Source organism: Hemicordylus capensis, chromosome 8, assembly GCF_027244095.1.
Source record: "Hemicordylus capensis ecotype Gifberg chromosome 8, rHemCap1.1.pri, whole genome shotgun sequence".
Lineage (NCBI taxonomy): Eukaryota > Metazoa > Chordata > Lepidosauria > Squamata > Cordylidae > Hemicordylus > Hemicordylus capensis.
Window position 1 is genome coordinate 14249052 of NC_069664.1, and position 14698 is coordinate 14263749.

A 14698-nucleotide genomic window follows, 5' to 3' on the forward strand; every position below is an offset into this window, starting at 1 on the left:
TCCATATATTACCATGTTTAGATGTTTACTCAGTTTTCAATATAGTTTATATTTCTATATTTGTTTGTTGTTTTTCTCTCTGCCATATCGGACAAGGCCATCTTTCACAGGTTCTGGTCCCTCCACTAACACAGGGCTTGACAATTCCCAGGCATTGACAATTGCAGCTCTTGACAATTCCCAGGCATTTCCCTGGAAATCTAAGCATGGCACCTGAGGCAGGGGATGGATGGATATAACCAAGCGGAGAAGGGAGTGAGCAAACAAGTTAGGGGCATGATGTTCCCTCCTTCTCCTTCTGCTCCTCCTCCTGGTCACACCAGTCTATTGTCTGCCTGAGCCAGGAGGAGGAGTGAGCCAGCAAGGTGGGGACTCCACACACACCCCGCACTGATGGAGTGACTTGCTGAAGCAAGTGGTGAGTCCACCGCCCGCACCATTGTCCCCTTTGCTAAGCAGGGCCCACCCTGGTTTACATTTGAATGGGAGACCACAGATGAGCATTGTAAGATATTCCCCTTAGGGGTTGCATGCAGAAGGTTCCACGTTGCTTCCCTGGCCGAGGGAGAGCCTTGTCTGCAACACTGGAGAAGCCACTGCCAGTCTGTGTAGACAATACTGAACTACCTGGACCAATGGTCTGATTCAGTAGAAGGCAGCTTCCTATTTTCCTATGTAAAATGTAGTTCCATCTCTGAACCTAACACTCCATGGTCCTTGGTTTGAGTCTCGATTGCCTGGATGGCACAGTGAATAAGTGCAGGAAAGAGACATACTGGAAGAATACGATGTATAGTCAGTGCATGAAACCATAGGTGTTATTTGTACTTCTGCAACTTATTCTTTCTTTCTTTCTTCTTGTGACTTGCAGGAGGTGGAGGAAAGCGGAAAGGGAGGAGTAAGAAGTGGAGAGAGATCCTGAGGTTTCCACACATCAGCCAGTGCGATGACCTTCGGAAAGGCTTGGGTAAGTGGAGAGGTCAGGCTCTGGCGGGCAGCATCAGCCTGCTGGAGAAGACAAGCTTTGTTCTGTGCACAGCAGCTGGAGGGCTGCTGGGAGGGGGTGTTGCAAGGACTCACCAAACTCTGAAGAGTGCTGGCTGTGGCTGCAAAGCAGCAAAGCAGCTGCATCCTGCTAATAAGAATGCAAGACTGCAAAGGGGCAAAGTCCTCAAATTAGCAGAGATAACTGAATACTAAACTGCCATTAAACAGGTCCCAAAATGAGACACTCTGGACATTCTGTCTTCTGTTGAATTGTCCTGTTCTTCACCCAGGCTCCTGTTCACGGCCAGTAATCCCTAATTCCCCGATGATTATTCTGCCATTGACTCCGTGAGGGCACATGGGAACATAGGAAGCTGCCATATACTGTGTCAGTCCATTGGTCCATCTAGCTCAGTATTGTCTGCACCATGCCTTTTCAACTTAGCCCCCCTGCAGCTGTTTTTGGACTACAACTCCCATAATCCTCAGCCACAGAGGCCAATAACCAGGGATTATGGGAGTTGTAGGCCAACAACTGCAGGAGGGCTGAAGTCAAGCAACCCTGGTCAAGCAAGGGTCAAGCTATCCCAGCTCACGGAGCAAAGAGGCACCTTTTTAAAAGTGGTGATTCTCTTGTATTTAACAGGGGGAGAACAACTGGCCCTATCCAACCCCAGCACAGCATCCCTCCAGTGGCTGTTGCTGGTATCTTTCTTATGTTTCTTTTTTAGACTGTGAGCCCTTTGGGGGACAGGCAGCCATTTGATTAATTAATTAATTTCTGTATGCAAGCCGCCTTGGGAACTTTTGGTTGAAAAGCCGTATGTAAACACTCTTCTTCATATTCGTATGCAGACTGGCAGCATCTTTTCCAAGGTTTCAGGCAGGAGTCGCTCTCAGCCCCATCTGGAGAGGCCAGGGAGGGAACTGGGAACCCAGAGCGGCTCCATCCCCTAAGGGGAACATCTTCCAGTGCTCACACGTCTAGCCTCCCATTCAAATGCAACCAGGGCAGACCCTGCTTAGCAAAGAGGACAAGACATGCTTGCTGCCACAAGGCCAGCTCTCCTCAGCACTGCAAGGGAGTGTGTGTTCTCTTAGTGTGTGTTTACTTAGGAGGGGTCGACTTCCTCCGTGGTCCAGGGCGAGGGCAGTGGGACCGACAAGACCAGGATTGGATGGCTCAGCAAGTGGTGGCTACAACAGCCAGAGGTGGCAGGCCTGGAATGTGCCATGTGCAGCTGAGCACAGCATGGAGCTGGCTGGCCCGGCTCCTGGGAGGAGGCAGCCCTGAGAACCATTTGCCATGCTGCATTTACGCAGGAGCTGCAGATATATTTATGGCAGTGGGCGGGCTGGGCTGGGTAGCTAGCCGTTCAGATTCTACTTGCCTTTTTAAAACTTTAACCCTTCCTGGGGACTGCAGCACTTTGAGCTGTTACTCCATATTACCATATCTCACCATATCTCTTCCCCCCCGCCAATAACTTTTTATTCAATTTTTCCACAACATCACACACACACACACACACACACACACACACACACACACACAGACATAAAAATAAAATAATAATAATAAATAATAAATATTTTTTCAACAAATGACTTCCATCTCATCATTAGAACACGTATCAATTACAATACTCAAGTCTTGCCTGTAACTTAATCGTTCTCCCCCCGTTAAATCATGCAAAAATCAACTCTAGGGCATTTTGGTTATCACTCAAAAGCCTGATACAAATCAATTTCATAATATGTTTTTAGGTAAACAAGAAGAGGGTCCCACTCCTCTTCTTTTAAATGCTTCAAATTTATTTCTTAATAATGCTGTTAGCTTTGCCATTTCTGCCAGCTCTAGTACTTTAAATATCCAATCTTCTTTACTTGGACAATCAATATCTTTCCATTTGTATGCAAATGTCAATCTTGCTGCTGCTGTTAAATACATAAAAAGGTTCCAGTATTTCCTAGGCAGTGAGCTATTATCGATGCCTAGTAATATTGTTTCTGGGCTCTTAGGGAAAGTCATTTAAAACATTTTCTTGAGCTCATTATATATCAAATTCCAATAACCTTTAGACTTATTACAAGTCCACCATAAATGTATATAGGAACTCTCCTCTTTTTTACACTTCCAACATTTATTTGACATGTTCTTGTACATTAAAGCCAACTTCTTAGGAGTTAGATGCCATCTATACATCATAAGATTATTTTCCTTTAAATTAGAACAGGCAGTATATTTTGTGTCTTCTATCCATAGTTTTTCCCATTTCTCCAACTCTATATTGTAACCAAAATCCTGAGCCCATTTAATCATTGAAGTTTTCACTACCTCCATTCTTGTATCTTCCAGTAATAACAGAAAATACATCCTAGAGACTAGTTTGTCTTCCTTGTCACACAACTGTTCAGATTCTGACTTTGATTGATTAAAACCCTTTTTGCAATTTTGCTTGAATAAGGCGTTAATCAGATGATATCTCACCATATCTCAAAAAGGATTTTATAGAACTGGAAAAGTTGTAGTAGAGGGCTACCAAGATGATCAGGGCCCCGACCAAAACCTTAAGAACATACAGATGGCTTTTAAGGGCTCTCTTGAAAGTCACTAAGGATTTAAGATTACGAATTTCTGCTGGGAGTGCATTCCACAGCCCCGGAGCAGCTACAGAGAAGGCCCGCCTCTGAGTCAATGACTCAAATGAACCGGTGGTAACTGGAGACGGACCTCCTCAGATGACCTTAACGTGCGGTGGCGATCATGTAAAAGAAGACGGTCTCTAAGATATCTCGGACCCAAGCCGTTCAGGGCTTTAAAGGTAATAACCAGCGCTTTGTATTTTGCCTGGAAACATATCGGCAGCCAGTGTAACTGTTTCAAAACAGGCATCATATGGTCTCTCTGGGTTGCCTCAGAGACCAATCTGGCTGTCGCATTCTGAACTAACTGAAGTTTCCGGACTACGTACAAAGGCAGTCCCACGTAGAGCGCATTGCAGTAGTCAAGCTGGGAGGTTACCAGCTGATGCACCACTGTTTTGAGGTCATCCTCTTCAAGGAATGGGCGCAGCTGTCAAATCAGCCAAAGCTGATAGAAAGCACTCCTGGCCATGGCCTCCACCGGAGATACCAGGGTGAGGCCTGGGTCCAGGAGTACTCCCAAGCTGTGCACCTGCTCCTTCTGGGGGAGTGTAACCCCATCCAGCACAGGAAGATCTAACTCACCCCTCAGATTCTGAGCCCCCACAATGAGCATCTCCGTCTTGCTTGGATTCAGCTTCAATTTGTTAGCCCTCATCCAGCCCATTACTGCCTGTAGGCAGGCGTTTAGAGAATGAGTGCCATTACCTGAAGATGAAAAGGAGAAGTAGATTTGGGTGTCATCAGCATACTGATAACACCCAGCACCAAACCTCCTGATGACCTCACCCAGTGGTTTCATGTAGATGTTAAAAAGCATTGGTGACAGAATGGAGCCCTGAGGGACTCCATATAACAGCTCCTGTTTTGAGGAGCAACTGTCACCAAGCTCCACCATCTGGAATCTACCCGAGAGATAGGAATGAAATCACTGCAAAGCAGTGCCCCCTATCCCCAACTCCCCCAGGCGATCCAGAATGATACCGTGGTCGATGGTATCGAACGCCGCCGAGAGATCCAGAAGAACCAGCAGAGTCACACTCCCTCTGTCGATTCCCCAGTAAAGGTCATCCATCAGGCTGACCAAGGCTGTCTCAACCCCATAGCCAGCTCTAAAGCCAGTTTGAAATGGGTCTAGATAATCAGTTTCCTCCAAGACTGCCTAGAGCTGGTCGGCCACCACCCTCTCAATCACCTTGCCCAACCAAGGGAGATTGGAGATTGGCCTGTAGCTGTCCATTGCTAAGGGGTCCAAGGAAGGCTTCTTTAAGAGTGGTCTAACCGTTGCCTCCTTCAGACAGGGGGGCACCCTACCCTCCCTCAGCGATGCATTTATGATGTTAACTAGGCCACCTCCAACAATCTCCCTGCTAGATAGAAGCAGCCAAGTTGGGCAAGGATCCAGAGAACAGATGGTAGGCTGCACCGCCCCAAGCAGCTTGTCCACATCCTCAGGAGTCACAGATTGAAACTGATCCAATCTAATACTGCAAGAAGGATTGCTGGACACCTCCTCCATAGACCGTGCAGAAACAGTGGAGTCCAAGTCGGCCCGAATACAGGAGATCTTATTCACAAAGAACCCATTAAAGGCATCACAGCAGAGCCACTCCGGGGAATGATTGGAAGTAGAAGGATCAGAAACCAAACTCCTCACAACCCGGGATAGCTCCGCCGAGCGTGAACCTGCAGCCGCAATGCGTGCAGACCAGAATCTCTTTTTCACTGCGTGCACTGCCACCGCATAAACCTTCAAATGGGTCACATGCTGAATCTTTTCAGATTCGAACCGAGTTCTCCTCCGCTTGTGCTCTAGTCAACGCTTTAGCCCCCGCTACTCCTCAGTATACCAAGGGGCCATTTTTGAAGCAGGTCGGAAGGGACGCTTAGGAGCAATCGTGCCCTGTTGAGTTCCCTGTTCCAGGTTCCCACCAGGGCATCGACAGAATCACCAGCCGCACCAGCGTCAAAATCCTCCAAGGCCTGTTGAAATCCCACTGGGTCCAGCAGCCTTTTCTGACGGACCATTCTAATAGGTCCACCACCCCTGCAGGAGTGGATTGTGGCTGTGAGACCAACCTTAACCAGGTAGTGGTCCGTCCATGACAATGGGGAAACCACTGGATTCCCCCACCCACGGAACACCCCCCAGATCCGAACAAAAGACCAAATCGAGTGCATGGCCGGCAACATGAGTTGGTTCAGAAACTAATTGGGATAGGCCCATAGTTGTCATGGCCGCTATGAACTCCTGAGCTGCACCAGACAAGCCAGCCCCAAAGTGGATATTGAAGTCCCCCAGCAGGCATGCCGATGCTCCTCAACTATGGCCCCATCCCCTAAGGAGATCACCTTCCAATGCTCACACATGTAGTCACCCATCCAAATTCAGGCCAGGGCAGACCCCACTTAGCAAAGGGGACAATCCACGCATGCTACCACAAGTCCAGTAACTGTCTCATCTCTTCCTTTGCAGAGCGGGATTACAGCAGCTTGTGTGACAAGCAACCCATTGGAAGGCAGCTATTCCGCCAGTTCTGCGAGACCCGGCTTGAGCTCCTACGATGCATCCACTTCCTGGACGCTGTGGTAAGGCGAGTGAAATGCCCAGAGCAAAGCCAGCTCAGAGGGATGCTTGTTGAGGCTAAGGCCACTGTGGCTGGGGTTGATGGGAGCTGTAGTTCAAAAACATCTGGGGACCCACGTTTGAGAATTCCTGGACCAGAGCAAAGGTCCTCCGGTAGCCAGCCAGCCTCCTTTTTGCTTCAGCTTCTTCAGGGCATGGTGTTAACAGAGGTGGAGGTCTGCAGACATTAAGTTCCTTCAGCCTTGATGTTATTTGCCGACTTTTGAATATTAAGGAGTGGGGAGTCAAAGACTGGGCATCTCCGTCTGAATCCTCCAAAACTCAAACCGAGTTCTTGAACCGAGTTCTCAAACCAAGTTCTCGAATGAGTTCTCGAACTTTGATGACAACAACAACAAATATTTATATACCGCTTTCTAACAAAAGTGTCCAAAGCGGTTTACACAGAGAATTAATTAATTAGTTAGTTAGTTAATAAGAAAGATGGGTCCCTGTCCACAAAGGGCTCACAATCTAAAAAGAAACATAAGATAGGCACCAACAATAGTCACTGGAGGGGTACTGTGCTAGGGGTGTTTAGGGCCAGTTGCTCTCACCCTGCTCAATCAAGAGAATCATTATGTTAAAAAGTTGCCTCTTTGCCTATGTTAGCAAGGGTAGCCACAAAGTGGCTACCACACGGATTCTCAAACAGCTACCATAGCCTTTGGCAATTGGGATGATGAGAGTTGTAATCCAATGACATCTGGGGACCCAAGTTTGAGAACCCCTGGTTGAAGACCATTGTGGCTGAGGATGATGGGAGTTGTAGTCCAACAACATCTGGGGACCCAAGTTTGAAAATAAAGCCACAGTGGCTGTATTCTGGTACGAGCGTCCTCAGAATACCAGAATACAGCCACTGTGGGCCAGTTTGCTTGGTGGCCATTTTGCTTTGTTCATCTGTGGTGATTTTCGCCTCTTTGTTGATTTCATTGGAATGCAGAGATGCTTCTTTGAAGGTTCCATCCCAGGCCCCGACAGCAGAGTAGCACCTTATAGAAACATCCTGAAGCATTCACCATTGATATGCTATAGTTTGACCCCACAAGGGAGTGTTTGGATGACCACTCTACCCCTTGGAAGGACCATGGCTCCGTGGAAGAGCATCTGCTTGCATGCAGAAGGTCCCAGGTTCAATCCCTGGCAGCATCTCCAGGTAGGGCCGGGAGAGACTCCTGCCTGAAACCTTGGAGAGCTGCTGCCAGTCAGAGCAGACAATACTAAGCCAGATAGACCAATAGTCGATCAATCAATCAATCAATCAATCTTTATTATGGTCAAAGACCAGCATAAAATTACAAGTTAAAAGAAAGTGATGCTAAGAGGGCTAATAAAAGGTACAAATTATAAGTTACATGTTAAAAATAAAGGTGACTGCAAGTACAATGCAAAATATCATGAATAGGCTGAAATTAAAAATAATTGCAATTTTAAAAGAGACAAGCTAAAATAGATAAAAATTACATATATTAATATTAAAAAATTAAAACCTGCTGAAAATAAAAGAATGTTATATCTATTATAGAAAATGCACCAAGAAAATAGAATATAAAATGGTAAAATCTGGTGTAGACTTAAAAAGCAATTAAAAAACAATAAAAGCAGTAAAAACAATAAGAAAGGAGGCATGGGCAGGCCAATGTCATCAGGAGTCGGATGAAGGCTAAAAGGGCTCACAGCCTGACTCGGTGTAAGGTAACTTCCCACATCCCAGCTGACTAAAGAGTTTCAGCACCAGTGTAAACAAGTCCTCAAAAGTGATTCTATGAATTGATTTATACCGTGGGCTGTACCATGTGCCTTTTGTATCTCTCTCTCTCTCTTCATGTGCCTTCTCCGATTGGGAGGTTGGTGGCCAAGAAAAGCCTCAGACTGCGGTCCCTAGAATCATGGATGATATCTTCTGTGTCCATTTCTAGCCATTCTTTCAAGCATCCATCCACCCCTTCCTCCTCCTTCCTCCTGATTTCTTCCCTCTAGCTTTCCTTCTAGCATTAATTGTGGTATTTGACATTTTACTCCTCTGAGGATATGCCCACAGTACTCCCGTTTATATCTCTTGATTGTCTTCATTATTTGTTTATGTGTTTTTGCTTTCCGAAGTACTTCTTAATTTGTTGTTCTACTGGTCCATTTATTTATTTTTTATTTATTTATATTTATTTATAGTTTTATTCGATTTCTATACCGCCCTTCCAAAAATGGCTTTGGGCGGTTTACACAGAGTAATAATAAATAAATAAGATGGATCCCTGTCCCCAAAGCGCTCACAACCTAAAATCTGTATTAATTCAACTAAACGTTAATCCGTATTTGTATATATAATGCACCAGATCACAGGTGAGGAACAGACCATCTTTAGGATGGTTTTCTGAAGAGTGCAGCCACCATATATTTCCTTTTTTGTTGCTAAACACACTTTAAAAGTTCTAGATATTTTCCTAGGGAATCCCACTCTTTGAGACATTGGGCTGGGCACTGCCTGAGCCTCCCTCCAGCCCTGTGATGCTTCCCTGTTTATTCATGTGTTCTATTTATATTAAATCCTTCCTCCAAAGAGCTCAGAGCGATCTTTTAACCTCATGGCAACTCTGTGTAGTCAATTCGGCCACGATCATGACTTTCCCGAGATCACCCATCGGATTCCATAGCAAAGCAAGAATTGGAACCTGAGATTCCCACATGCAAGATTCCCACATTCTAGGCACCAGTTCACACTCAGAGAGTAGATTTCTGGTCCCCTGCCCGAGGTGGTGATGTGGTCTACAATTGCTAAAACCCACAAGCGGCTTTCCAAGAGAAGGAGCCAACTCAAAGCCAATGATTCCTTCAGGAATCTCTTTTTTACAGGGCCAGTTTCTCTTGAATCCTCTCCAAATTCTTTCCCTGGTGCTGGTTGCCTGGCCGAATTGCTCACAAGGGAAAGGCAACACTTTTTAATACGGGAGAAAGCTGAGGAGCGACCTTTCCGCTGGGAGGCGAGAGAGTGTTTCACAGCCCATTCTAAAGTCAACGGAGCATAAATTCCACCCAGATGACGTGTGATTTAGAAGTCAGCCCTTCTTCTGAAATAATATCCCAGTGTTTTCATGAGGTTCTCTTTCCCCTGCTCTCCCTGCACACACACATACACTTTCCCTTCAAAAGTTTGCTGTTTCTGGAAGCCTCTGACATCCAGCAGAGCAAAACTGTTACTCCAGGTCACATCAACAAACTTGAGCTTGAAGAAAACATCTTTCTTTCTTTCTTTCTTTCTTTCTTTCTTTCTTTCTTTCTTTCTTTCTTTCTTTCTTTCTTTCTTTCTTTCTTTCTTTCTCTCTTTCCCTTCCTTCCTTCCTTCCTTCCTTCCTTCTCTCTTTCTCTTTCTTTCTCTCCCTCCCTCCCTCCCTCCCACAAGCTAATGCAAAATTTAGATCTGATATCCATTTATATAACCACACAGCTCCTGCTCTGTTCTTATATGATAAAAGTTAGCCCCCCCTTCTTTTCATAAGCGTGTTGAGTGTGAGTGACAGGAATGCCAATCTAGTCAGATGGGAAACACGTGCTTGGAAAGTGATCCTCTTCAAAGCCATGACTCTTGGAGCAGACAAAAAAGACTTAATGATTAAAATTCCTAGTTTTGAAACATGGTTCCCAACCTGGCTGAGGTTGAGTCCCTTTTCCCGAGGGAATTTGCAGATTAGGTTTCTCTCTGAGACTCTGGTAGTGGTCTTGAGGGATCTGTGCCCCATCCTCCCCTTCACAATTTGGGGGCTCTTTGACTAACAAACCTTGTGCTACTGCAAAGCTGCTGTGCGAGTGATGTGTGCTGTCTCCAATACAGACTTGCATTCCGGACTTGTGTTCGGCAACCACAAGCACACATTTACTCACTCAACATTTGCGCCCCCTGTGGCACATCTCGTTTGTTTGCTGGGACACTTTTACTCAGGAGCACTGTAGTGCAATTGTGCACTTCTGCAAATGCCTGCTTTTTAGTGCAACAATGCAGTTTTGTTGCACTCGTGCCACTTGGCTTGTTAGAGAAGCTCTTCATCAGTCAGGATGTCAGCTTTCCCCCTTTTGTTATCAGAACTTAGCAAATCAACATCTATTAGTGGAACTAATGAATGAATCAGCTATATGGCAATTAGTTTAATGCAGTTGATCACTGATTGGATCCTAGGTTATTGGTCACATTTAGGGCCATGACAAACAGAAATTTCTATACAGAAGGCCTAGGAACATAAGAAGCTGCCCCATACTGAGTCAGGCATCTAGCTTAGTATTGTCTACACAGACTGGCAGCAGCTTCTCCAAGGTTACAGGTTCTCCTCTCTCAGCCCTAGAGAACTGGGAGAGAAGGAGGGAAGGTTTCAAGGGAGGGAACTTGAAGCCTCCTGCATGCAAGCATGCAGATGCTCTTCTCAGAGTAGACCATACCCTGGCAGGCCTGCACAACATAAGGTCCAGGGACCCGATTTGACCCGCAGGGACTATTTTACTGGCCCCCAGGTATAACACGGGAGCTAGAAACTGCCTTATAGCGCCATCCTGTGCATTCTTTTTCAGAAATCTGCTCCATGGTGTGCCCAGTGAGGCTTACTCCCATGTAAGCATGTCTATTATTTAGGGATGTGCACAGAACCGGCTGACCTGGTTCGGTTCGAGACAGGACCGGACTCGAACCTGACCGGACCAGTTTGGTCTGGCACCCCGTAGAACCATCCACCCCCGGTCATTTTGTTTTTAAAAATGGCCACCTTGCGTGTGCAAATGCCCTGGGCCATGCTAAGCCTCACAGAGGCCATTTGTACATGTGTGGTGGCGGGCAAAATGGTTGCCGTGCCACCATACGGAGGCCCAAACAGGCCCCCAAAAGCGACTGAAAGGGCTGTGGTGGTGATGGCCGAGGCCGGTGGGGGGAGGGGGAACCTTCGTGAACCCCCCCGCCTCGCGGCCTAGAGGAACCCCCCCCAAAGGGGCTAAAGGTAATTTTTAAAAAATATCTTGAACCCCCCGAAGTTTCAGGGGAGGGGGGGTTCGGTCTGAGGTTGGACCGAACCGGGGTGAGTGGGTTGGTTCAACCCCGGAACTGTTGAATCGAACTGGTTCGACGTAGAACCGAACCCCCGTTGAACTGTTCGCACACCCCTACTAGTATTATAGCATGAAAGCAACAACAATTTAGGGAGAGGAGAGAACTTGGCATTTGTTTGGGGCTGGCATGTACTCCAGGGCCCCCACTGATTGAGCAGGGATGGGACCTATTCTCTGGCCACTGGCCTATGCGTCCACTGACGGAGGAATAGATCCACAAGCAACTAATAATATTTTTGATTTTAGAGTAATAATGTGCTGAAAATTTGACCTTGGCCACTGCACGCCAAGTTGTGGATGGTTCCGGCCCACCAGGGGATTTGAGTTGTGCAGCCTTGCCCTAAGGGGAATATCTTAACAGTACTCACATGTAGTCACCCATTCAAATGCAAGCCAGGGTGGACCCTGCTTAGCAAAGGGGATAAATCATGCTTGCTTCTACAAGACCAGCAATCCTCCCATCTTATACATGTATAAGCCACTTTGCAGTGGAAAATGTCCATGTTGCACACATGTAAGTCACTGTATTTACAGAGGGTGGCAGGCAGAGAGCTGCATTAGGATAGCGGTTCTGGATCTTCTTGAATCCCCAGTGCTTCCCATGTAAGTTCTGAAGCCATCCGACTAATCCTTGGACCTCATGCCTCAGTGGGATGTCGTGTGTCTGTATGTGTTTTCACAAATATGCTCGCTCATTTGCAGATTTGTGGCTCGCCCTGCAACATAGGAACATAGGAAGCTTCCATATACTGAATCAGACCATTGGTCTATCTAGCTCAGTATTGTCTTCACAAACTGGCAGCAGCATTTCCAAGGTTGCAGGCAGGAATCTTTCTCAGCCCTAACTTGGAGTTGCTGCCAGGGAGGGAACTTGGGACCTTCTGCTCTTCCCAGAGAGGCTGCATCCCCTGAGGGGAAGATCTTACAGTGCTCACTCTTCTAGTCTCCCATTCATATGCAACCAGGGCAGACCCTGCTTAGCTAAGGGGACGAGTCATGCTTGCTACAACAAGACCAGCTCTCCTCCGTGTTCCCTCGGCCACTTTGTGGCTCTGATACTGGACCCAGAGCAGTTTAGTCTTTGCCTTCCTCCAGTCCTCTTGGTCCATTCCAGACTCTCCACACCAGCCCCCGCTTCTGTCTTCTAGCTGTGGGCATCCTTGCTTTGCAGCTGCCTGGGAGGCTCCCAGCAAGCACCGCTCAATCAGGCCCAGAGCAGAGCGCCTCCCTCTGCCCCTGAGAAGATGCTACTCATTCCCTCACGTTGGTTTCTCATGACCGTCGCCCAGTGGCCTTTTCATTGAGGAAAACGCTGGAGCCCTGAGAATGGCAACGACCCATCAGTCATCCTGGCTATATGGATCCACCAGCTTCCTATTTTGGTGCTTCCTGTTTTTGAGAAAAGGGAGGGGTCTGCTCTACCCTTGCCCTCGAATTGGGTGCTTCTTCCACCCCAGCTGTCCTCTTGTCAGCCGGAGCGTTGCAAGCATTGCAGGCCGGCTTCATACCTGACTTTACTACCCTCTCCTGCTGAGGTCAGTTTTATCCAGTGCGCGCTGGGCCAATTAACCCTTCACCTGCTCCTCGTTGCTGCCACTTAGGGGGTCATTCTCTTGTTTTCGCTCGTCTCCTAGCACCAAGCCATGTTCCAAAACATTCAGGAGGGGACCGGCCGGTCAGATTTTTATAGCAGCAACTCTGTGTTCCCCTCTGAGTCAAGCAAACAGCTTGCATCCTGTGGAAAACAGCCAGGAAGGAGGGAGGTGAACAGCAGAGGGGTGGAATAACGTGTAGCGACCAAGGGGACCCCATGTAGGGTTTCTGAATCCGGAGCCCAAAGCGCTGGCCCAGTGCAAGTCAGGCAAGATGCCAAGCAAACCCAGGTTGCTTGGGATCTGAGCTGTTCCACAACAAGGCATTTGACATCTCTGTTCCAGAGACCACTGGTAGGGTTACAGTGTGGAGGTATCTGGTAGGGGTCTTGCTTAGTTCCCGGTGTGGGCAGGAACTCCATTCATTCGAGTTGTCGTTCGACAACACCTGGAGTACCACAGGTTGGGAACCCTGGTCTACAGTGACCGGCAGTGGCTCTCCAAGGATTCAGGCAGAAGTATTTTCCAGCCCTATCTGGAGATGCTGCCAGCCAGGGATGGAACCTGGTACCTTTTGAACACAAAGCAGAGGCTGTACCACTGAGCCTCAGCCCGAGTCTAGCTCAGAGAAGAAGGGAAAGACATGGGAAACAAAACAAAGGCATGCAGGGGGCATGGTTAGTAAGGAACGAACGCGCACATTTGCATCTGCAGATCCTTAGGGTTTGTTTTGGGTCTGGGATGCAGACTAGAGGGTTAGGGCAAAGGCTTCTTGTGAGAGATGAGAAGAGGTCTGAAGGGCGGCTGGGTGGGGGGGAAAGAGGTCACACCCTGAAAGAATGTTGAGAGTTTAGTTTAGAATAGATACCACTTTGTCAACAGAAAAGTTCACACAGCATTTTACATAGGGGGAAATGGTGCCCTGTCCCAAAGGGACTCGCACAGAGAGAGCACGAGCGGGACGGAGGGTAGGGAAGAGGGAGGAGATAGCAGCCACCACAGCAAATAAAAAGCAAAAATGTGGTGCTGGAATGAATAGGGACAATTGCTCTGCCCCCCCCCCCCCGGCAAACGTCGGAGAACCAACCATTTGAAAGGTGCCTCTTCCCCCAGTTAGCTGATGCTACTACCAGCCTGCCGGGAATGAAAAAAACCCGTCTCAGTCACCACAGGGAGGGGCAGTGCGCCCCATCCAGCTAATGGTGGTGGGTTGCACCCAATCCTTCCCAAGAGACCAGGACAGGGGTCAGCAGTGCCTCCCCCCCACCCCCAATGCTGGACAGCTGCCCAAGGATCCCACCAGCTCTGGTAAGAGGAATTTAGGAACGCAGGAACATAGGAAGCTGCCATATACTGAGTCAGACCATTGCTCTATCTAGCTCAGTATTGTCTACCCAGACTGGCAGCGGCTTCTCCAAGGTTGCAGGCAGGAATCTCTCTCAGCCCTATCTTGGAGATGTTGCCAGGGAGGGAGCTTGGAACCTTCTGCCTGCAAGCATGCAAAAGCTCTTCTACTGAGCAATGGCTCCATCCCCTAATGTGACTATTGATTGCTACAGTGCTTACATGTAGTCTCCTATTCAAATGCAAAGCAGGGCAGAGCCTGCTTAGCAATAGGGGACAATTCATGCCTGCTAGCACATTTAAGAGAGCAGGAGAGCTTCAGGAGTATGGGGGGCGGTGATAGATCTGCAGGTTAAGGAGGGAGGACAGCGCAGGAGAGCTTTAGATCTGGCGATGAGAGATCCTTGGTTATTCTAGG

At 47.7% G+C, this 14698-nt stretch overlaps 1 protein-coding gene across 3 annotated transcripts in view; it reads left to right on the forward strand.

Moving 5' to 3' along the window:
* Positions 1 to 14698, forward strand: part of LOC128333867 (G protein-coupled receptor kinase 5-like) — a 107039-nt gene that overhangs the window by 59731 nt on the left and 32610 nt on the right. For 2 of the 3 annotated variants that reach the window (XM_053269902.1, XM_053269901.1), the window contains exons 2-3: positions 872 to 967; positions 6110 to 6222. In XM_053269902.1, the coding sequence (XP_053125877.1) occupies positions 872 to 967; positions 6110 to 6222 (209 nt within the window). Of the gene's footprint in view, positions 1 to 871; positions 968 to 6109; positions 6232 to 14698 lie in introns of those variants that run through there. The other variant, XM_053269903.1, reaches the window with a different exon arrangement.